This window comes from Drosophila grimshawi, unplaced genomic scaffold (assembly GCF_018153295.1).
Source record: "Drosophila grimshawi isolate 15287-2541.00 unplaced genomic scaffold, ASM1815329v1 contig_1369, whole genome shotgun sequence".
Lineage (NCBI taxonomy): Eukaryota > Metazoa > Arthropoda > Insecta > Diptera > Drosophilidae > Drosophila > Drosophila grimshawi.
This window is the reverse complement of record NW_025062891.1, coordinates 4,903,068-4,926,715: the sequence shown is the minus strand read 5'-3', so window position 1 is coordinate 4,926,715 and position 23,648 is coordinate 4,903,068. Positions and strand designations below refer to the sequence as shown.

At 39.0% G+C, this 23,648-nt stretch overlaps 4 protein-coding genes across 6 annotated transcripts; 2 read left to right on the top strand and 2 right to left on the bottom strand.

Annotated features, from left to right (window-relative positions):
* Positions 1 to 13: 13 nt before the first annotated feature.
* LOC6560799 (transcription factor grauzone) lies at positions 14 to 2,656 on the top strand. Its single transcript, XM_001987409.2, has 5 exons — positions 14 to 249; positions 311 to 1,667; positions 1,733 to 2,053; positions 2,122 to 2,191; positions 2,267 to 2,656. Exons 1-5 carry the CDS (start codon positions 246 to 248, stop codon positions 2,513 to 2,515), a joined length of 2,001 nt encoding a protein of 666 aa, XP_001987445.1. The 5' UTR covers positions 14 to 245; the 3' UTR covers positions 2,516 to 2,656.
* An 80-nt stretch (positions 2,657 to 2,736) lies between these two features.
* Positions 2,737 to 16,094, bottom strand: LOC6560798 (V-type proton ATPase subunit C). 2 transcript variants are annotated; one of them, XM_032735199.2, is made up of 11 exons: positions 15,899 to 16,030; positions 12,554 to 12,696; positions 12,330 to 12,483; positions 8,529 to 9,639; positions 7,745 to 8,070; positions 5,390 to 5,576; positions 5,207 to 5,305; positions 4,848 to 5,103; positions 4,675 to 4,772; positions 4,472 to 4,613; positions 2,737 to 4,408 (listed from the first exon to the last, which is right to left on the bottom strand). In XM_032735199.2, the coding sequence occupies exons 2-11, from the start codon at positions 12,686 to 12,688 to the stop codon at positions 4,310 to 4,312; spliced, it is 2,607 nt and encodes an 868-aa protein (XP_032591090.1). In that variant the 5' UTR covers positions 12,689 to 12,696; positions 15,899 to 16,030; the 3' UTR covers positions 2,737 to 4,309. The 2 variants fall into 2 exon arrangements, with proteins under 2 accessions (XP_032591090.1, XP_032591089.1); XM_032735198.2 differs by lacking the exons at positions 7,745 to 8,070; positions 8,529 to 9,639 and having other exon boundaries at positions 15,899 to 16,094.
* Positions 16,095 to 16,183: 89 nt separating this feature from the next.
* On the top strand, positions 16,184 to 20,511 carry LOC6561315 (hydroxymethylglutaryl-CoA synthase 1). Of its 2 annotated transcripts, none has more exons than XM_001987407.2 (2): positions 16,184 to 16,302; positions 18,815 to 20,511. In XM_001987407.2, the coding sequence occupies exon 2, from the start codon at positions 18,872 to 18,874 to the stop codon at positions 20,261 to 20,263; it is 1,392 nt and encodes a 463-aa protein (XP_001987443.1). In that variant the 5' UTR covers positions 16,184 to 16,302; positions 18,815 to 18,871; the 3' UTR covers positions 20,264 to 20,511. The 2 variants fall into 2 exon arrangements, with proteins under 2 accessions (XP_001987443.1, XP_032589988.1); XM_032734097.1 differs by lacking the exon at positions 16,184 to 16,302 and adding an exon at positions 17,456 to 17,623.
* A 227-nt stretch (positions 20,512 to 20,738) lies between these two features.
* On the bottom strand, positions 20,739 to 23,576 carry LOC6561314 (alpha-N-acetylgalactosaminidase). Its single transcript, XM_001987406.2, has 10 exons — positions 23,216 to 23,576; positions 23,069 to 23,146; positions 22,729 to 22,906; positions 22,426 to 22,664; positions 22,026 to 22,358; positions 21,898 to 21,970; positions 21,700 to 21,816; positions 21,028 to 21,063; positions 20,889 to 20,964; positions 20,739 to 20,819 (listed from the first exon to the last, which is right to left on the bottom strand). Exons 1-10 carry the CDS (start codon positions 23,287 to 23,289, stop codon positions 20,788 to 20,790), a joined length of 1,236 nt encoding a protein of 411 aa, XP_001987442.1. The 5' UTR covers positions 23,290 to 23,576; the 3' UTR covers positions 20,739 to 20,787.
* Positions 23,577 to 23,648: the final 72 nt, after the last annotated feature.

Sequence of the window (23,648 nt, the reverse complement as noted above, 5' to 3'; positions counted from 1 at the left end):
GCCATTTTGCAACACTACACTTATCGGTCGGCTATCGGTTGGCCACCACAAGTTGCCTCAGCAAGAAAACATAAAATTGCTAATTATTTAAAAGAAACAATTCTAAAACAATCATATTCAGCGAAGGTATTTAAGGACTAGACGCTTCAGCTCTGGCGTTAAGAAAATCAATCATATTTCAAGCCGCCTATTTTTGTGATTTTTGTAAATGAGATTCTACATGCATACCTATTAAGTAGTTAAGCATGGGTAAGACAACAAAATACAAATAAAGAAAATTGTATATGTACTGATACTCTGTTCCAACTAGATGTACCAGTGCCTGAGGCATGCGTGCTGTGCCTGGAGGAGAATGCCCTCTCCCTGGACCGCTATTTGGACATCTACTCGACGGAGGGCGCACAACTGAATGTAGTGCAGATAATCAACAAGCATTTTCCCATGCAGCTGGATGCAAGCAGGGGAGGTGCACGAAAGATATGTACACACTGCTGGGGCACTGTGTCCGCATTCAATGCGCTGCACGAGTTTGTCAGCGCCGCACAGAGTTCGCTGCAGGACGCGAAGGTGCTGCCCATGGAGGATGATCCCTTGACGCAGGGCAACTTCAGCGAGGCACCCAAACAGAATCAGGAGCAAGTCGAACAGAACGGTCGCAATTTCTTCTATCCCGAGGTTAAGATTGAGGAGCATGAGCTGGAACAGCTGCCAAAAATAGAGGTGCTCGAAAGCACGACCAGACCGCAAACGGTGGATGTTGATGCGTCTCCAGTGAGACGATTGCGCAAGCGCGTCAAGGCCGAAGCTGAAACACCAAGTGTGGAGGCGTGTGAAGACAGCAATCAGGATTCAACCATACCCACTGAGGCGCCGAAAAAGCGTCGCGGGCGACCGCGTAAAATAGACTTAATCCTCAAGGACTCGCCAAATGTCACGCAAGCTGAACCAACTGTTGACTTAGATGCAGATTTAAAAGCAGAACCACTTGCCGATCTTAGCGACGATGATCAGGATCAGGATTTCTCCAGCCAACTCGATGATGGTGTCGCGCGCAGCGAGGATAGCAGCGATGAGGAGAGTTCAGAGAGCGATGACGATTCCGATTTTACGGTGGACAAGCCCAGCGAAAGCGATTTCGCTGTCATACCGAAGCGGACGACAGTGCGGCCCAAGAAATACAAGAAGCGGACGAAGCCGGCGGAGCCGAAAGTCCGCAAATCTCGCGAGCAGCAGGAACAGCGCAAGAAGCAACAAGAGGAATTCGATGGCATCATTGCCAAGTTCTTTAACGACGTGTTGCCGTGCTCCATTTGCAATCTGTTGGTCCATAATTTTACGGAAATGCAACGACATCATCGTCTCACACATCAGGTAGATCCGGGCTATGTGATTTGCTGCGGCCGGAAGTTCACGCAGCGCAAGGTGCTTGCCGAGCACGTGCTGGTGCACTGGAATCCGGATCACTTCAAGTGCACAACCTGCGAGAAATCATTCCAAAACTCACGACATCTGGAGTCGCATCAGCAGATACACATGGCCAAGCTCTCCTTCCAATGCGAAATATGCTCAAAGGTCTTCACCAGCAAAACGGCCATCGAGTATCATAAGCTGAACAAACATGTGCCCAAATCCGAGTTCAAATTCACGTGCACAGAGTGCAATAAGAAGTATGAAACATCCCCGCTTCCATCTAATGTAAAATTGTATTAATTCGCTAATTATTCGCTTACAGATTCCTGACCGAACGCAAGCTGAAGAATCACATGAACTCCATGCACGATCCAGAACGGATAATCATATGCGACAAGTGCGGCAAGCAGATGCGCACCAAAATCATTTTGAAAAAGCATCAGGAGCTCATGCATTCGGACACGCCGCGACCGGAGCCAGAGTTGAAGCAGTGCCAGATCTGTGGTGCCTGGCTGAAAGGCATGACCGGTCTGAAGCAGCACATGAAGAGCATTCACGTGGAAAGCGCCGGCGAGCATCGTTGTCATGTGTGCAGCAAGGTTTCACCGAATGCCCGCGCTCTGCGTCGCCATATTTATCACAAGTAATGCATAAACATTTTTCCATATCCATAATATCCATTGTAAAATCCTTTTCTTTTCCCTTACACAGTCACGAATGCGAGCGCAAGTTCAAGTGTACCATGTGCCATAAGGCATTTAAACGACCCCAAGAACTAAAGGTAATCATCCAATTGAAGATTAACATATTCAAATCAACCCACAACTAATATATAATCCCCCACTCGATTCGACAGGAGCACACATCCACGCACACCGGCGAGGTTCTATATACGTGTCCAAACTGTCCGATGACGTTCTTCTGCAGCGCCAACATGTATAAGCATCGGCAGCGTTTGCATCGGGCACAGTACGAGGCGGACAAGAATCAGCCAAAGCCACCCAATATTCTGCAGCAGGCGGTGGGTGCCACAGCCGCCATGAAGATGCAACGCATTCAGCACACGACTGTGGCCAGCATAGAATCGGACTTGAAGCATTTTTAGACCATAGAATTCATATGTATTAAGTCCTTTAGTTTACTTATTTTTTTAAACTATAGTCAGAGTTTAACTTAGCATTTTGTAATGTAATGTGTAATGTAATGAAAGAAATTAAAGAAATGTCGATGTCGACGCACTTTGATACATGTTGAGCTATTTCCATTTTATATTTAGCGTTTCCCAGTTTTTGGAACAGCTGTGCTGACAAGTGAAAACAAACAAGGTTGGAATGTCTTTCTTTCTTTATAATTATTTACAAGGATGGCTTAACGGCACCTTATATAACGCATTGACATTTACATATTTGTATAATGCATAAATTTAAAATATATATGTTTATAAGATACTGCATTTGTCTCATTTTTATAATAATTTTGGGGTTTTTCTCTTCTTTTTGCTTTTCTTACTTCGTTAAACATTTAGATTTGTTGTAGCTGTAGCAAATATTGAAAATACATTAAACTTTACATAAAAATATTATTGTTCTTTTCTCATTAGATTAGTGCATTAAGTTCTCCTTTAAATTCAACGAAAAAATGTCGAACAAGTTGGGTACAAATATGTATAGATAATGTATGTGTGTATATATTTATTTATATTGTGGCTTCTTCAACTTGGATCAGCCGCATTTCGAAGTAGACCTTTATCTTTCTGATTACTTTAATATAATAGTTTAAAACATTTCTCAGCATTATCATAGCGTTTGCATTATTTTCCTTATGCGAAACATGCACGTTAATAAACTCTCGATATTTGGGCAACATTTATAAATAGAATACTTTCGTTTTGGGTTTTTGTATTTCCAAAGGAATTTTTCATTGCATCGGTGTTATTAGTGGGCCTTTTTATGTTGTGCATCAAACTATTTGCGACACTTAAGGTTTAGGTTTAGTTTTTGTTTAAGTTTGCTTAACAGTTGGTTTAGTTTGTTAGTCACAGTTACCGGAGAAATAAAAGCACAGGCACATAAAACAAGACAGTATTTAACACATTATCAATTATTTATTGTATTAATAAAAAATCAAATTAAAGTTTCGGCTAATTTAGTGACAATGTATATATCAATTTTAGCTACGTGTTAAAACTTTTCTATATCATTCATTCTACTAAATATGTATTTATCGTAATGAACAACGCACAATTATTGTTTCTAAACAAACAGGAGTGAACAAAAATAGAGAACAACAAAATACTGTTTAAAACTGAAGCAGAACAAAAAATTGTAAATAAAAATAAAAAAAAATGTTATCCAGTTTTATATATATTTCGCATAAGTTGAAATTGGTTTTTCTTTTTGTATTTTTTTTTTTTTTTTTTTTTTTTGTGAAATTTTGTTTTGCTTCTCTTACGCGCTGGAGGAGGAGGGGGTTTCTTAACATTTTTGTCGAAAGTAAGTTGAACTTGGAAACGGAATTCTGTGAACGCGTAACATAAATAACAACAATAATTATATAACAATGACTAAAATTATTTATAGTAAACTATTAATTGTTTGCGTGTTATTATTTGCGTGGCAACTGTTGCTTATTTTTGTTTTTGTTGTTGTATTTGATTCTAACTATATGCTTTACAAGTTATGAGCAGGATAGACTTGTTGTTGGGTTTTTGCTTTTTGTTTTTTTGCTTAATTTTCAGTTTGGCCAGCGCCCCATTTTGAGTGCTGTGCCGAATACAATTTGCATATTGAATTGGTTGCTTTTTTTTTTGTTTTTTGGATTATTTATATTTAATTTTGTTTGTGGGTGTGTGTGGTGGTGTGTGTGTGTGTGTGCGATGCAGAGGCATGAGATAAGCCCCTTAAAGCTTTGTTTGCTCAACCATATCGATGTTCACCTTGTAGAACACATAGGGAAAGTATTCCGATTGACCAAAGCCCAAACCGGGTATGTCCACATTCTGAGTAAATGAAATTATATACAATTATAAATTTTGGCGAAAGAACAATGGTATTTAGCTTACATCGGCAGCACTGCTGACATGTCCGCCAGCGGATGCACCATCCAAATGGCCATACAACTGGTTGAGCACATCGCGCAAACGCTTCACGCTCTTCTTGTTGGGCTCGATCAATATGGCCTGGAAGTTAACGGGCAGACCGTATCTGCAATAACCAGAAAGAGATTAATCATTGATCAATACGCATTGGGATGATGAGGACGCACCTCAGCACGGATTCCACAAACACGCGCAACGCTTTCACGTGTATCAAGGCGCAGAAAGCCTCGCTGAAGTTCACCTTCAGCCAGCGCACCAGTGGACCCTGTTGGAGAAGTTAATACATATCCAAATTACATTACGAAATTATATTGACTAAAATTATAGTTGTGGTACATACAAACTGCTTCTTCTTGTCGGTCATCAGTTTGGTCATCTCGTTCTTGCCCGCCGCCAGCTCCTCCTCGTTGTAGACAAAGTCGCGCACAATGAACTTGCGCTCGCGAGCATGCAGCTTGAACTCCTCGGTGACCTTCTTGAAGAGGGTCACATTGAAGAGGCAATAGTCGGGATCCTCCTTGATGAGCTGCGATGAACGTGGCACAATCATATCGGTGATTTTCTCATAATTGGCTAACCAATCGTTGGCACTGGCTCTAAAGGAGTGTACACAAATGACATCAGCTAATGGTCTCTCTGCTCATCCCCATCCCCATTCCCATCTCTCTCTCTCTCTCTCTCTCTCTCTGGTTTACTTACTTTGGCACAATGACCAGCACCGTGGTCAAGTACTCCGAGTCGAGTATGAAGTGCTCTTTCTTGACCAAATCCGCGAGGTTGCGTGTCAGCAGGCTGCCACTGTTTGTGTTGGAGTTAGGGTGAGTGTTATGCGTCAGTCGAGTCGCTTTAATTCGGATTAACTTCAATGATTTCGTTGCTTACGTTTTCTTCTTCTCCAAATTTTGGAGGTTGCCCTTCAGGTTGTTGTAGGCCTGCGATTTCGTCTTCAAATCGCCATCAATTTGACCGATTTGTTTGGAAATGATATCGGCAATATTGCGCAGCGATTGCTTGATCGGATACTTGGCCATATCCCATTGGAAACGGGTCAAATACTGAGGCAGATCGGCTGTTTATCGAGTACAAAGAATATATCGATTAGTTTACACTCGAACATTGAGAAACTGTTTCATTTTTATGTAGCTGACTAGCAAAACTAGTCCATTATCAAATTTAGAAAATATAAATTATAAAATTTACTGTAATTTATCTAAAACTTTAAAAGTTGAATCATTTCCTTTTATTGTTTTTAGTACAAAACAAACCGAGTTAGTTTATAAATGAATAAAAAATAAACAACAAAGTTATGTGAGTAGTAAATATTGCTTTTAAGTATCAGACAAGATAAGATAAATAGATAAATATACAAACATGTACATACCTATGTCCTCCTACTGCTCACACATACACACACACACACACACACACACATCCACTCACACACATAGAAGCAAACACAGACAAAAGCAGCAAAATTCAAAATCCAATTCAAATTTAGCTTTACATTTACAAACATGATTCAACAAATAAATTAACATGTATATATATATATATATATATGAAATGTACAACAAGGCTTTAAGAAATGCAATTAGCATTCTCAAAATTATTCAGTTAAATGTAAATAATTTAAATTAGCCGCAATTCAGTGCAGGGCCAGGATTTTCATCAATTTCTTGGCCACATCTTTCAAATCTGTATAAACTCCTTAAATCATCCATTAAATCACAGCATTTTACTGCTGTGATTTCTTATATTAGTTATCAGTTGATTGATTATTTGTTTTCTTAAGGATACTTTCACAATTCTTTGGAATATTAAAAGTAGTCATATAAATATAAGTATATATCGAAATAAAATAGATGATTAAGTTTTCCTTAATTTTTTTATTTTTTATTTGTTATATTTAGTGAATATGAATTTATTTTTTTAGGAAAAGGAATTGTGATTCTAATATGCAACGTAAAGATTTTGGAAATCTTGCACATAATTAATAACATGATAGATAAAGATTAAAGATGCTTCAATAATCGAAATATATAATTGTCACTGAATTGCTTTCAAATGCTATAGATAATAGTAAATAATATACAACAAGCAATGAGATACAAAACACAACTGGATGCTCTACGAATTCTAGAAAGCAAAAAAGGTGCAAAGTATACTTTGGGGGATGATCTACAAAAAGTGTTTTGGTTTTACAACAACATTGGTATATTGGTATATATGTAAATATAATTATAAGGGAATAACGAGTACCTTTCGTCAACATTTTTGAACGGCACAAAATGTTAAACTGATTTGTGTGGCTTTGTGTATTTGGCATTTATTTGTAAGTTAATTGAGTAAGCTTAAGTTTAGACACGTAATGGCAAACAATACAAATTATATATACTATTACAATAGATAATATAAATTAAAATAATCTCGAGTATTTTGTCATTTTCATTTTGTAAATAAACACATTTTGTGTATGTGTGTGTGTGTTGTGTGTGTGTGTATTATTTAGCTTAATGTATATCGGCGTTAATCGTGGCTATGATAATTGCGCAGCAGAACAACATTTTTGGTGAGCAGTACACTGAAAAAACAACATATTCGCTTTTACACTGTTACAAATAATTTGGTGTGTTTATAAATATCGAGAAAAGAAATCAATAAATAAGGGAGCACATTTATACATCAATTATAAATGCCCGTCAACTAAAAAGAAAACCGCAAAAATATATATATATTTATAAGTATATATAAAGGAGAAGAGAGATACAGTTGAGTGGTGAGAGAGAAAGAGATAGAGAAGTGAACACAAAAGACTTTGGACTTTGTTGTTATTGGTGGTACGGTGTTCAACTGTAGTCGGGTGTATAACACATATATATACCGTATAACAGTTATAACCAATCCAAACGCTTCAATCACAAAACGAAAGCAAAAACAATATTCAGATTTTGCTGGGGGTGGGGGGGTTTTGGTGAGGGTCAGAAATATATAGTAGTGTTGGAAAATACATAATTAAATAGTGGGTAAATAGTGGGTACATCAAGTAATAGTGATTCCTGCAAAAACGATAAGACTTAGGTAAGGAAAATGAGAAGGAAAATCAACGGAAAAGCGGAAAGAAACCGAAAAATAAAGAAAGCAACGTCCAAGGGCCATTATACCAATACATATATACATATAAGATATATATGAATATATATATATATGTATAGTGTATATATAGCCAGGCATGCTAACCTGGACTCAGCGGAAATTCGGGCGGCTCGGCAAGATCCGTGTCTGGACTGGAACGCCCCTGGCTACTACTGCCACAACAACTACTCACTGGAGACGATCTATGAGTTGGTGTTAAATTAAATCCATTGTTTATATTTAATTGACTCGGTGTAGAACGTTTGCTATAAATTTGATCGGCAAGAGAATTGAAGAAAGAGCGATAACTAGAGCGCGGTGTGGGCGATGTCTGATGCCAAAATGTCATTGGTTTTGGATTTGTAAGTGTTTTGGTTTGTGTCTGTGTTTGTGATTGTATCTGTATCTGTGTTTGTGGTTGTAATTTTGCGCTGCTGTGTGTAGTTTAGTGTAATTTTTGTGTGTTGTTTAGTGTTCATTTTAGGTGCATTTGGTATTTTTTTTTTTTTTTACGATGAGTGGAATGTGAGTTGATGCCGTGAATGATTTAAAAAAAGAAAATACATTATTATTGCATTTTGAATGGTTCATCCTTTTAATTAATGAAATCAAACATTTATGCATGAGAGAGGGAGAGTAGGAAAGAGAGAGAGAGAGAGAGCGCAAAGCAGGTGCATATATGTCATATCGTTTTTTTTACAGTGTATTCAGTGTGGGTGTGTGTGGTATGTGTACTGTGTATGACTGCAAACTTTTGGAGTGATTGGATGACTGGCATTTGGCAAGAGTTTTCGGGTGGTGCTGATTTTTTTTTTTTTTTTGTATTTTTTTTTTTTGTTTGTTTGGCAACTGTTCTACAGAGATAAGTGAATGCGATGATAAAAGATACCTGCACTTCTTAGAGTTACGCTTCGGCTTATTGAACCACCAGTCGAATGTTTCGGATAATGAGGAGGCGCTTTGCGGACTCTTTGGATCGTCCAGCTCCACATCCTCATCCGTATCGCAATAGGATTTGTCTGTGGGCGACAGCAGCGGCGGCGATTGTTGCTGCTGCTGCTGTTGCTGCAGCTGCAACTGTTGCAGATGCTGCTTGGGTGACTGTTGTTGGGGCTGCTGCTGCTGTGGCAATTGACTGATGTGACTGCTGCTGCTACGAAAGCTCAGCTTGTTATTGTTTATGCTGCATGTGTTGTTATTCAGCTTTTTGCTATTAGAGCGCGACATGCTGTGCGAGGAGCTAGCCGTGCTTGCTGTTGGCGCCGACGTTGAGAAATAAGCCGACGAGCAAAGAGTCGATGAAGATGCTCCATCTGTTTTTATGCCTGCTACTGCTGCTGTTGTTGCAGATGTGGTTGGTGTTGTTGCTGGTGCGCCTGCTGCATTTGCAGTTGCAGCTGTTGCAGCTGTGCCCATGCTGCTGCCAGTGGCAATGGCTGTCACCGTATTGATGGCACAACGCGTCGCATTCAGCATGGAGGAAGCTGTCTGGGAATAGCATTCATCGGCCATTAGTGTGCTGGTTGTTGCACTGGCGCTGGGCGGCGACAGGACACTGCAACTGCTGCTCAGCGCATAGCATTCGTCGCAGCCACAGATCGCCGGCGGTATCACAAAATCAAAATCACGCTCAGACTCATCGTGCGTTGAGGATAAATTTGTTAAACTGCCGCCGCTCAAATGGCAAACATTGCAACTGGCTCGAGCTGGCGTGGCATAGATTGAGGCATAGGCACAGGCGGATGCGGAGGCTGAGGCGGAGGCTGCATGCGTATTGTAGGAGGTGTTGCAACTGGTAGTTAATGTGGTTGCTGTTGGTTTTGTTGAGTTGTAGCATTTACCCTTGAGATCCGCGGGCAGCTGATGGTGATGTTGGGTCTGATAGTGTAAAGGATTGTTTTGGTGGTGCGTGTGCTGGTGTTTACGCTGGTGGCGCAGGCTCAGATGCTTCAGGCGATTGTGATGTCGACACGGTATGATTTCATCAGGCGGGCCAGGACCTGTTGTTGCCAGCCACAAAATGGGGCATAAGGATTCGTCCAATTGTTGTCGATCGATTTGTTAATTAAGGCAGTTGATTTTTGAGTGCGATTTTTAATTTCAATTTGGAATTCGGTTTCAGATTCAGATTCAGGTATCAGGTTTAAAAAAAAATAAAACATACATAGAGAAGAAATCATTTTTGTTCATGAACTTAAAATCTATAGCATACATTTTGGGGCTATGACATACGTTCAACCCTAGACATCTAAAAAAGAAGTAAATAAAGGAAGAACGAAACACTTTCGCGACTCCATCAGATTTATGAAACAAAGGCCAAAAAGTAAACAAAAATTATAAGTAATAAATTAAGAGATGAACTGAAATTTTCAATAACGAAAATAATAAATTTTATATACGTATATATATACATATACATATATATATATATTCAAACTCATGAGTGGATATAATTTTGTTTGTTTTTTTTTTTTGTAAGTCAATATAATCAAAATATACAGATGTATATAATTTCGTGAACAACAGTGGAAAGAATGTTGCAAGAAAAACTGTTTCTTCAATTTTTCTCATTTGATGATTTGGTCCAAAAATTTTGCTTATAGAATTCATTTCGTAAAACATACAAATCAAATCAATTGTTTTTGTACAGTGTAAAAGCGTTATATTATTGTTTTTAACGAATTTTTCTCAATACGATTCAGCTACGGCAAATGGATGCTAAAAAAAGCGAGGTAAACATGTGAATGGCAAAACACACAGAGCACAACACAAACAGAGACACACACACTCACGCAAGCACACACACGAACACAGACATGTACACAAACAGAGTGAGCATGAGATCAGGTGCGTAAAGTATTAGTAATAGGTAATGTACAGTTATTAATATTATAAATATTATTAATAGAGATGTGTGTTTTGTATACGAACAGAGAGCACAGAAAACTATGTATGCGATGTTTATTTGGGGTGGCAAGAGAATGGCTCACACAACAGCACAGCAATCACACACACATACAAACACATATCACACACACACACACACACACACACACACACACACACACGTACATGTATATATTTAAAATAAAATAATTGTATTTTTTTATTCACGCACGCATTTTATAATGATAATTGTAAAAATATAAAATAAAAAACAAAGAAAGAAAACTAAAAATTTTGAAAACATAAACTCAAAATAAATAAAAGAAAAAACACGCGCTCTTTTTTTTAGCCCGAGTAGATCATATTTAAGAATATATGTAAATACTATATGCATCATGATATTCTTGATATACATTTTTTTTTATAATTTTATTACTTTATAAGATTGCAAGTTAAAGAATTTGTTTGGTTTTTTTTTATTTTATTTAGATTAGTACTATTTTTATTAGTGATTTAAAAACTAACGGGCTTTCACAACAGAATTTAAAAAAAAAAGAAGAAACCAAGATATTTAATATTAAAAATTTAAAAGAAAAATGTACAACAATATTTAAGTAGAATTCATGTAAAATATACAAAGTGTTTGGCACTCGGAGAGAGAGTTTAGCGATTTTTAGAATAGATCAGTTTGGGGAATTTGTATTTACGAGCCTGCTTCAAGTTGTGAGTGTGTGTGTTTGAGTGTGTGTTAATGTGAGTTGGCTTTAGTCTTGCTGTTAACTATATAGCTAGATGTATGTTTGTGTGAGTATTGGGCATGTAGTGCATGTGGATAGATAGAATAGTTATTAGAGGGGATGTACAACAAATGCAACATAAAATATAAACAACTCAAATTCTCTTCACTTTTCTTTTTTTCTTACAGTTCTGAACTTTAGTTCCATTGTTGTTATATATATATACTATATTACTATTGTAAAACATTTATCAATTTTATTTTCATATCATTTCTTTTTGGTCGTGATTGATGATTTGTGCGCATGAGTTTCAACATAAGAGTAATAACCAATTCAGAAATAAAAAATTATAGTAATAAAGGAAAACCCAAAAAACGAGTAAAGAAAACTTATAAAAATAATTGAAGAAACGATAAAAAAAAAACATATCAACATAATAATTAAAGAAAAAACCTACAAGTTTTCAGCTGAAAGTCTTAATCATAAAAATAGATTTTTTGTTGGAGTGTTAGTCAAACTGAAGGAGTTGTCAGGAGACATAATACTTATGTATGTATGTGTATATATATATATAGAGATATTGCATCCAACCATAAACATTCCACATTTCAGAAGCTGTTTTGCTCTCGTATCTGTTGGTTCTAGCAATTCTTGCTGATACTCAAGTCTCACAGGAAGTAGAAGAATATGACGGGCGGGGGGGACTGTAGGTATTATTTAATATATGTAGTGTGTATATATGTATATTTATTATTTTAAAAGGGTTTTATTCGTAGTTTAATGTGATTGTGGTTCGGGTTGTTGTTCTTGTTTGTTAGTAATAGTTTGTGGAAAACAATAGAGATGAGACATTATACGAGTATATTTGTATAAAAATGTATTTTTTCAGAGCATTCCGTTTTGTAAAAAATGTATAGATATAAATTGTACGCTACTATCAGCTAAGAAATAACTAATCACGCTAACTGTAAATTTTGCAATTGTACTAAACTAAACTAAGCTAAGCTAGGCTAAAAACTCAATTTTAATTCTAATAATAATAACTGTGCTTCTTAGCCGGTACTTACTGTTGTTGGCCTGCAGATTCTCGTGCAACTTGTCGCGCTGATCTTCTAGCACCTCCCCCAAATACATGGCCACCTTGCGCGTTATCTGCTCCACATACGTGTCCAGTTTGCCCAGATCATCGGACAGCCCAACCAACTGATCCAAGGTGCCCACCTAAAAGCACACAAAAATACACGAGTTAATTAAATGTGGAAGCCAGTGCGAGTTTATCTATTGTATTCACCTTCAGATCGGGTATATGGAACTTGTAGTTACTGCATAGACTATGTTGCTTGCTGGTGAGGTTGTTCATCGTGTCGAAGGTTTGTTGGCACGTCTTGTCGCCAGGCGCCGAGATAATCCAATATTCGGACATCATTTTGATAACTGCAGCAAAGAAAATTTCAAATTACAATTTATGAATTTCCGCCTATTAAAACAGTTTATATATCTTTAAATCATATTTGTAATTTTTACAAAAGATATATACTTAAAACGTTCGGAAAAATATTTAAAATACTAAAATTCATTCCATAAAACAAATTTGAAAATGTTTTTAGATTGCTGAGTATAGTTCCGTGTTAATTTAATTGATTGCTTTAAGATTTATGCATTATATATTATTTAGACAGAAGCGATTTAAAGTCTTTACATATTTGTATACTTGAAAAAGACATAAAATTTAGATTGTTGACCTCCCAATAAGTTAGTCAGCTTAAAATTAAAAATCGACCCTCAATATGCATTTCATTGGCCCCGGAGACACACTGTATGTGTGTGTGTGGTTTTTTTGGGCGCCTGGCAGACAACAAAGCGCAGACAATTGGCGCCAGGCAGACTTGTGTCCTGTCTAAGTCCATACGCAATGTGTGCGCATTATATATAAAATATATATTTGAACTTACTATCCTAACAGTGCTTGCGTTTCAACAATATTGTCAGCAGCCTCTCAATCTGTATGAGGTGCAGACTTTTGGGCATTGTTTTATTTTATTTATCAGTTGGCAGCAATAAATAAAACTTGAACTACGACTCTGACTCTGACTGACTTTGAAAACACACTCGCGTTGCGTGCGTTAAACGTGCGCACTCGTCGAAGACTGGCCGCGAAATGAGCACTGCTGGAACTGTTTGGCGCCGACACTGCTGCCAGCCATATGGCTGCGTTTTTTTTTTTTGTGCTGTTGCCGTTGCTGTTGCTGCTGCCGTTGTGTGTTGCTGTTGCCGTTGCCGTTGCTGTTGGTGTTGGTGTTGAAAAGGCGCAGTCAGACGAATGAAACAAAAGGAATCGATGACGAAGCAGCCGTCACGCAAGCTGCCTGTTCAATTTGGTAAGTGTCGCCACCATTGCTCTTCTGTGTTGGCAGTTGTTCCTGTTATTGTTGACTCGCTGTAAGGTCAGCAGCGTATGAGTAATCATCAGGAGATACAAATCTAACTTTGGTCAATTTCATTTCAGTAGTGGCTATCATTACACAACGTCGTGTTGGCCTTCAAAGGGATCTAACAAAAAAAACTCACTGTGCTCACTTTCGATTTCATTCAGAATAATTCTTGTTCCACTTAAAATTATTAAAAATTAATAATAATAATGTAGAATACTCGTATATTAAATTAAATATAAGTTCAATATTCGATCAGCAATTGAGAATACGATTTTAAAGTTCAAGGACAGCACTCCTTTATGGCTATAATTTTCCATACTTTTTTACATATGTAAAATAAAATAAACAGACAAACTGACAACCGATTCCATTGCTGACCATCCCCAATAATGTTAGCAGGCAACATCACCATTATTCCCCCCTGCCACCATTTAACTATCCTTACTCAGCAACAACAACAACAACTCCAAACAACTTTTCAAGGCAGTGCATTGTCCTCAACCAGGAAACAAAAATTATGAGCCTGGCAACCGCTGGGGAAAAGCAACAACAAAACGTGACTATTTTTAGCAGTGAAATCTAAATTGCTTTTGTACAAATCACTAGGCAGCAACAGAGGGAAGCAGGGCGCAAGCGGGGGCAGGCAGTTATGCTTCCATGTAAGTGTATTTGTATATGTATTTGTGTGTGTGTACATGTGTTTCCATGTTTCCTGAGGGAGAGCATATCATTCACAGTGCCCCCCCGCAAAAAAGTTTGTTATACAAAAGCAAAAGGCAAAATGTTTTACTTGGATCTTAATTAACTATTGCATATAAAATGTTATCGTAATTTTATAAGAACATATTTAATTTAATAATATAAGTACTTTCCAAACTGGAAAATCTAATTTGAAAATTGGTCAAGATGGCAACACTGTTTGTTAGATAAACTCCAACTGTAAACAGACGTAAATGATGTTGACATACTAAAAAAGGAAAAAGAGCAGCAATAAAAACAAGCGAGCATGTCGCCAGTCAGACTGGCCAACGGCTGTCGCAAGTATGTGTGTGTGTGTACGTGTGTGTGGGTAGTGTAACGGTTCTAGGGACTCTACACAGGAAATTGCAATGTTCGCTGATGTGATGACGAAAAGCAAAATAAAGAACAAAATAACTGTGATGATGTTAATGACACACACACACACATGTACATTGTAACTGTTGTTAGCGGGTGGGCGCCCCAAATTAATTAATAATAATGTGTGGTGCCAGTAAAATAAAATAACGGCATTTTCAATGTCGCCTTTCGCTGAGCCTTTAAAGTCGTGTAAGCCCAGCAGCTGTTTTCGTGTCGCTCTGCTGCTGACACTTGTGCTTTGTTTTTTTTTTTTTTTTTGGCTAGGCAAATATGTACGATTGTCCAAAAGCATGTTTGACTTTCCGTTTATATCTGGTCGACGGAGTCAAGGTCTTTGCGGCACGCAATATCACTATTTGATGTGTAGTCCTTGTGGCAAGAGGTCAATAAAATATAGACGCTTCTATATGTATGTGTGTTTGTATATGAATACTAGGAAGAGCTCATAATTTTAATTAATATGAGCATGCAAAATGATTTTTCAAAATTAACAGCTTGATAGTTTGTTTACGCAGTATTAGAGAATAACAGGCAGCAAAAGAGAGAGAACGTGGAGAGCGGCCGACGGCTATTCACCACGGCCCCAGACACAAACACACACACACACAAACACAAGCGTGTTGAGTTCAGAGCGCACAGTCAGCTGTTCGTGTGACAGTCACATGACAGCTTTTCGATCGATATTTTCTTTTTCTCACGGGTTTTTACAACTTAAAAACAAACTAACTAGCTAATTGCCAACATATTTTCCATTTAAAACCGCAGACGATTGTTTGTCATTTAATTATACTTGCATTCACAAGTCGCATATGCAACCAAATTTGCATTGCGCCCCCAAAAAGTCGCTGAAAAAGCGGGCGAGGCAACAGTTTTTCAGGGTCACTTCCATTTTGCACTTATACACAGAGATTTATGCATTTTGCAATGTATCAATTTGACTTTTAGGCACTTGCATTGCTGTTGCTCTCACGTCGCTGTACAGTTGAGCATTTGATAACAGGTCAGCAGACCTGTCGCAAGCAACAAAAAACGACTCGGTTTTTTTTTTGCAACGTTGAAGTTGCTTTGTTGGCGCAATCACTTACATTTAAGCGGCACTACTACACTTCAGGCAGATAGAAAGACACTGTTTTTGATTTTGTGCTTTGAAAATGTATTAGAAAATCAAGCAACACAACCGCACCACCCACAATGCACGTACGAACGGAGCACAAGTCTCTGGTAGAAACTCAACACAAAAATGACAATTCACAAATTCCACATGAGATTCACGTGATAAGTGACGATAGTCGATAAATAATATATCGTTTCATCCACGTCGTGTGCAGACACTGTGCCAAACAGCTGTTTACAGGCCAGTCAGTTAGTTGTGTGTACACACTGCTCGGTCTCTATGTAGGCGCCTCCGCTGCGTGCCTAATTATTAAAGTTTAGTTTAGTTAATCCTATTTTTTGGCACACACAGCGTCGCAATACCATACCGAATTTTGTAAGTGAATACCAGTGATTTTCAATTAGTGTGCACCACTAAAGCATACAAGTTATTCTTCTGTTAAAAAATTTGGGCGAAATGACTACTTAGGAATTTAATGAGCCGCTGTTGGTGTTTATTTTAAAACTTAACATGTGAATTAATCATGAGAAAGCCATTTAAGAAAACCATAAAAAAATAATGTATTCCCTGCTTTAATTGTCCCATTTGTCTCAATTGTCTCCAAAGTTGTTAGAGTTTCTGGAGTAAAGAAAATCAAATCAAATTTTGTTAGCTGTTTCATAATAGTACAATTGCAGTACATTACAAAAGGTACACGTGCGCTATAATTATGGCATTTAAAGACCTTTTTGTTAACCTTTGCCCGATATGCAAAAAGTGGAATTTGGTTGCGAAATTTAGCTATGACTCAAGCAGCTTTCAGCGAAGCGCAAAGTCAAACAATTAACTGAATGGATTGTTGTGTATACATTGGCGCAACAATTCCCATTCCAATTGTGAGCGCTTTCCATCTGGCAGTGTTTACTTACACACAACTATCTCTCCAGTATCTATAAATAAACCAAGACAATTGTTTGTCCGATTGTCTGTCTGCTTGTCGGTTGTATGTCTTCCTTATTGCATAAACATCGCATGCATTTCCATAACATTGAACCCGCTCACACTCAAATCCTCAGCTGACTGGAATAATGGGCATACAATAAAGCTCAAGTGTCGATGTCGGATATTGCCTTGCTTTGCCTTTGTACATTTTACCGGCCAGCAGTCGGCAATACTCGGTCATAAATGGGCGGTTATCAGCAATCGTATGATCAGCGCTTTTTTTTAGAAGTTCGTCTTTCATGCTCTGCGTTATCTTTGTAACCAAGCCATAAATAGCTTTTTAGGTAAAACCAAAAAAAAAGAAATACCCAAATTAGCATAAGCTAAAGCGATTTTTTTTTTCATTCAGTGTTAAGAAATTTACAAAGACAACTGTTCTTTCTTATTGTGCACCTTTTGTTATGCACAAGTCATTTGACATTGGCTTACAGCGCACCCCACAAGTGCTGCTCAGTCGCCGTCGCTGCTGAGGCTGACGTTAGCGTCGGCGTCGCCGTTGATCATACACATACACCTCTGCTGCTGTTAGCACGGCGCTGTTCAGTCTGCGAAGATATTCGCTCGAGTGTGGAACGCGTAACGTAGGCAAGCAGCAACTCAGTTAGTCAATCGATCGACGAACAAATACAAAACGTTAAAAGTGAAAACAGACAAACCAAAGAAAAAAAATACGGTTTCGGTATTTGAGATTTTGTGTCAGGTGCTAACAGTAACGGTAAACATGACACTGTTTTGGTTAGGGGAAGGGCCGCGCTTCTTATCAATTATACAATATTGGCCCGCTTAAAATACAACCCACTAACCTAATCTGAACCAATCAGAAACCCATCCATCGCAGCCCCAAAAACAAAGTGAAAAAGCGAGAAAGAGATTTATGTAAAGTTTGTTAATGAAATGCAAAGTGTGTGGAAATGTATTTAGCAAGTTTTTTTTTTTGATATTTTTATCACGTCTAATTAGAATTAATTAGAATTGACACTATATGTAAAATCAGGTTTTACTTTTGTTTACGCCGTCCGATTTTATTATACTATATATATGAACTTAAATATATATATAATATATATATATATGAAATATATATGTATAAAATATATATATATGTAGATATATATAAGTTTGATTTCACAATAAAAGTTTCGATATTGTAACTTAAAAATAGTATGCAATGAATGAAGTTAAATTCAATATGCAAAAGAAAGAATATTAAATAATAAAAAAATACTATTAAATGTAGAATTTCTTCAAGCAAACTTAAAAAATTGTACAAAAAAAAAAAACTAAAAATAATTTGTGTGTTGCGACTTGGTTTAGTTGTTGTCGCTGTTGTTGGTGCTTCTTCAGTTTTGTGTTCTCTTTAAGTTAAGTTCCACAGCATGGTGAAAGTTTCTCCACCTGATTTTAATGCTTCTTTCTGAATGTTGTTGTTGCTGAATGCTTTTAGGTATAATGCTCAACTCGCTGTCTGTCCGCCAGTCTGTCTGTCAGTCAGTCAATTTGTCTGTTCGTCAGTCGGTCTGTCTGCTGTTCGCATTTAAAGCTGGCGTGTCTAAAAAGCTCACAGCGAAATCGAAATTCGAATTACAGCGCCGTCGCTGCCGCTGCTGCTGTCGACGTAGACGTCGCTGCTGGCGCATGTTCAGCGTAGCTCGAGCGTGCAACAGTTGGGTTTACATTGCCTGAATGCCGCCGATTCAATGTTGATTTAAATGTTTCCCAACTTACCAAAAAAAAAAAAGCAATATGCATAAATTAAATAACGATTGTTTTCTGATTGCGCAGAATATTCAAGAGGTGAAAGTTATGACGACACAAAGCGCACTGGAATTTCATTCATTTATTTTCTTAGTGCATTCCAAATATGATAATCGAATAATAATGTTTACAAACCAAACACTATTTGCAGAGCTCAGGAAAACAGACAGAAACACACAGCAATTAGTTAATATATAATCATATAGCCATGTCGAGTAGATGGCCAGAAAATGTTGGAATACGCGCAATTGAAGTGCTCTTCCCCGCGCAATATGTGGACCAAGCGGAACTGGAACAGTTCGATGGCGCATCCGCCGGCAAGTACACAATTGGCCTGGGCCAGGCCAAAATGGGTTTCTGTTCGGATCGCGAGGATGTCAACTCGTTGTGCCTGACCGTCGTCAGTCGACTACTGGAGAGGCATCACATCAAGCATACGGAAATTGGTCGACTGGAAGTCGGCACCGAAACGATTGTCGATAAATCGAAATCGGTGAAATCGGTGCTGATGCAACTGTTTGCGGAGAGTGGCAACACCGACATCGAAGGTATCGATACCACAAATGCCTGTTATGGCGGCACCGCCGCTCTCTTCAACGCCCTCAACTGGATCGAGTCATCCAGCTGGGATGGCCGTTATGCGCTCGCCGTTTGTGCCGACATCGCCGTCTATGCCAAGGGGGCGGCGCGTCCAACAGGTGGCGCTGGCGCCATCGCCATGCTGGTGGGTCCACAGGCGGCGCTGATCTTCGAAAGGGGATTGCGTGCCACGCACATGGAGCATGCCTATGACTTTTACAAGCCCGATCTGAGCTCCGAGTACCCGACGGTCGATGGCAAACTATCCATTCAGTGCTATCTGTCGGCACTGGACATCTGCTATCGCCTCTACCGGAAGAAGTTCGAGAAACAGCATCCGGAGCAGTCCCAACGGGGTCTGCAGAACTTTGATGCCATCCTGTTCCATACGCCATTCTGCAAACTGGTCCAGAAGTCTGTGGGTCGTTTGAGCTTCAACGATTTCCTGCTGAGCAGCGAGCAGCAGCGTCTCGAGCACTTTGCTGGACTTGAGCGCTTCAACAGTGCCACACTGGAGAGCACTTACTTTGACCGGGATGTGGAGAAGGCGTTCCTCGCCCAGTCCGCCGAGGTGTTTGCTTCCAAGACCAAGAAGTCACTGTTGCTGGCAAATCAAGTGGGCAACATGTACACGCCCTCGGTCTATTCCGGCCTCGTCTCGCTGCTAATTGGTGGACCAGCTGCCGATCTGGTGGGCAAGCGCATTGGTGTCTTCTCCTATGGCTCCGGTCTGGCTGCCTCCATGTATTCCATCAAAGTCACCCAGGATGTGACGGCCTTCGAGAAGTTTGTGGCCAAGCTGGACTATGTGCTGCCGCTGCTGAATGCACGCGAGAAGATCGCACCCGAGCAGTTCTCGGCCCTAATGGAGGTGCGCGAGAGGAACAATCACGCGGCGCCATATACACCGACGGGCAGCATCAGTGCCTTGTCGCCGGGCACCTACTACCTGAAGGATGTGGATGCGCTGCACAGGCGCAGCTACGATCGCACCCCCACCATCACGAATGGTGTACACTAGCTAGCCCCCATCCTCCCCATCCCCATTTCCCCAAGAAAAAGGTTTCCCCTCTCCCCTTCCCTGCTCGCGCTGAACTACTTAAAACTTGACAATAATAATAAAGTTCACCATAAACTTTCATACTACTTAGCCACATCGGATCGGATATAAGGCGTAAGCTAAAATGGATCAAACGAAGTCGAATTATCTCGACTCGACTCTTTTTTAAACATTAGCTTCTTAACTTGGGTGGATATGGACGCCTCTACCTCTCTTTCTCTCTCTCTCCTCTCTTCCTGCAATATTTTCTTTAATTACTGGGTTAATTGTCATTTTATGAAGTCAACTTTTATTTATATCATCACTTTCGTTTTTTACCTAGTGTCGGAATTTAAATCTACGCCTAATAAATTTGCAATAGAACACTGTATTTATGCAACATAATATGCAAAATGCATATGCTAATTGTTTGTAAAATGCAAATAAACAAAACAAATTCAATACGAATATATTTTTCGATTTATTTATTTATCTATAAATTCGCTTCACAGCGCTGTAAACTTGTAGAAATTGACGCCTAAAAAACAAGAAAATGTTTCAATTAGTTTGCGTTTTGCTTTAGTTGAGAGACAAACTAAATAAATACCGTTGGGAATGACACGTGTACTAAAATAACTCTCCGATTGAAAGACACCCAAATTGGTATTCGAATCGAACAAATCCTGAAAGACAAAATTAATATTAATTAAAGTTAAAGTGAAGAAACAGCATTTATCATTTTTTACCTTTACGGCGTAGCCATTCTTATTTTTCAGCGATAACTGAAAGTAAATAAATTATATTATTAATAGTTAAGATAATTGCTTCTCGGTTGCTCGCTTTTTATCCCAGTACCTATTTGAAATTGCTAAAAGTGGGTATAATGGTTTTGTGCAAAAGTATGCAACAGACAGAAGGAAACAACTTCGACCCCATAAAGTATTTATATTCCTGATCAGGATCAACAGTCGAGTCGATCTTGGCAGAGACTCACAAATTTAGAATATAAGTCGGCCTATACTCCTGGCAGATCAAACTTATTCCATTTTTTCGACAAGTTTCCACATTTCGCGAATATCGATACATTTAGACATAATCTACTATTAAATAAATGCAGAGGCTTCTAAAAGATTTACAATGTTCACTGACATATTTCTGATTAACTGGACAATTATCATCAAGATCGGATAAGAAACACCAAGTTATAGTCGAAAAATCATTCTCATTCTGATTGATTGATCTCACTAGTATCACCAGCTTGTTTTCCTTATTATTATGAATAAATAAAAGCGCCTAACTTGTTTTCCTGCCTTTGTACTCTACACTGCAGGACTTCTCCGCATGCTTACATTCGAGTATGCATAACTTTTAGCTTAGGGTATATAGTAGTCGAGCTGATGCGACTACATCATTCTTACTTCTTTGAGTGTAAACTTGATGCTATAGGGAGCACCGTCCGTCCGGCGACTGACAAAAGCCACGGCGTAGGAGTATTCATTACCATCGGTCTGCGGCGTGATCGGTCGTCGCCAGACCTGCAAATGCAAAAATAAAAAAAGAGATATTAACAATTTAGCAGAATGAGGCAAAGAATAACAATTGAACTCAATAACTACCTCAATGTCGTTCTTTAAGAGCAAACGTCTGCCTTGAATGCCCAGCGGATCCTGGTTGACAGCAATGACATCCCTGAGAGAGTAGTAATCATAGTAATGGCATTCACTTTGAATTGAATGTGACTCACCGATTTTGTAGGATCTCCTTGATTTCTGGTCGCACATAGGCCAAATCATTGGACATGATTAGTGGCGCTGCAAGCACCGCCCAAATGGCCATTTGTAGTTTGCTTTGATCGTAGCTGAGTCCGTAATTGCCCAGGATGAGCATATCGGGATCGTTCCAATGCCCGGGGCCACCATGTTGCTGCATGCTCTCCTGATTTTTGCCAAAGTAATCCATGATCTGCATTACCGATTCCAGGGAATCATCAATATCATCCCAGTTGCGCCACAGATTGCAGTGCTTCTTCAACGATTCAAAGTCGGGCAACTCGTTCAGTTCCGATTGATAGGCAGGCCTTGATTGCGTCGCATACACAAAATCGCAGTTACAATTGAAGTAGAAAGTATTGATTGCATTGTTACCAGCTACAGGAGTAAACCATTGGTCTGCCCGTCGAATTAAGCAGTCGTCCAAATTCTGGATAACCCAAGGCCATGTCGCTGACATTCGCATAGCAGCCGTCCAGCTTCACATAGTCCACATCCCAATTGGCAAAGGTTTGCGCGTCGAGTTCCATGTGATTGATCACGCCCGGATAGCCGGCACACGTATTTGTGCCATAGTCCTGGTACAAGCCAAACTTGAGACCCTTGTTGTGTATCTGTCGCATTGAAAATCATAATTAAATTAATGGGAGTCAATTTAAATGGACACCAGTTACGCACATGGTCAGCGAGCACATTTAGCCCACGAGGAAAACGGTTGCGATCCGGAACCAATTTATTTGTCTTCTGATCGCGTTCCTTTTCCAGCCAGCAATCATCAATAATAACGTACTCGTAGCCAGCAGCAGCATAACCCTCCGAAACCAGCAAATCCGCATGACGAGAGAATAACTGCTCGCTAAAATGGTAGTGAAATATATAAAAATTAATTTAAGTGATTTATATGGAAAATAAAAGTATTTGTGCATCTCTATAGCTATCGATCTAGATATGGTATATATAATTATGAGTAGGTATCATGTATAAAGATCTTCTAGAGAAGATCTCCACCTCCTCTCACCTTATGCACTCATCCGGATAAGTGTCGCAATCGGTTATGCACCGGAAACGTTGCCAGGACATCCAGCCCATTGGTGGTCTGCAATTGGCGTTATTTTCAGCAATACAATAAAAATTAAAAATCATTTATATATGTTATAAACATTACGTTAGTGCCAGGCCATTGTCGAGGGCCAATCCTTCGTGGAGCAGCAGTAGCAGTGGAACCAGAGCATACAACATTCTGAACTTGCTTCTTAGAGCTGTGCACTCGAAATGCAACCTGTTTGGACAGCAATTACTGGTTTTTATATAGTTCGGCTTCAATTCAGATAACGCTGTTTGCCCCGTAACGACATGCAGGCAGCAAGCGGGTGGTTCTTAACTGTGAATTGAAGAGCAGACAAACATTGACTGAGCAGCGCAGCAGGGAATCTCAAAAGACTCCTTATCGGTTCAACTACGTCGCGCAAGTTCGCCAGGTTATCAGAGCAAGGCACTCAGTCGATTGCCTTATACACTATCCAACATTTTGCTGAAACAACGCGAAAGTATATCAGCTAACTTCTTTTTTTGTTTACTGTTTAATGTAGTTGCATGAA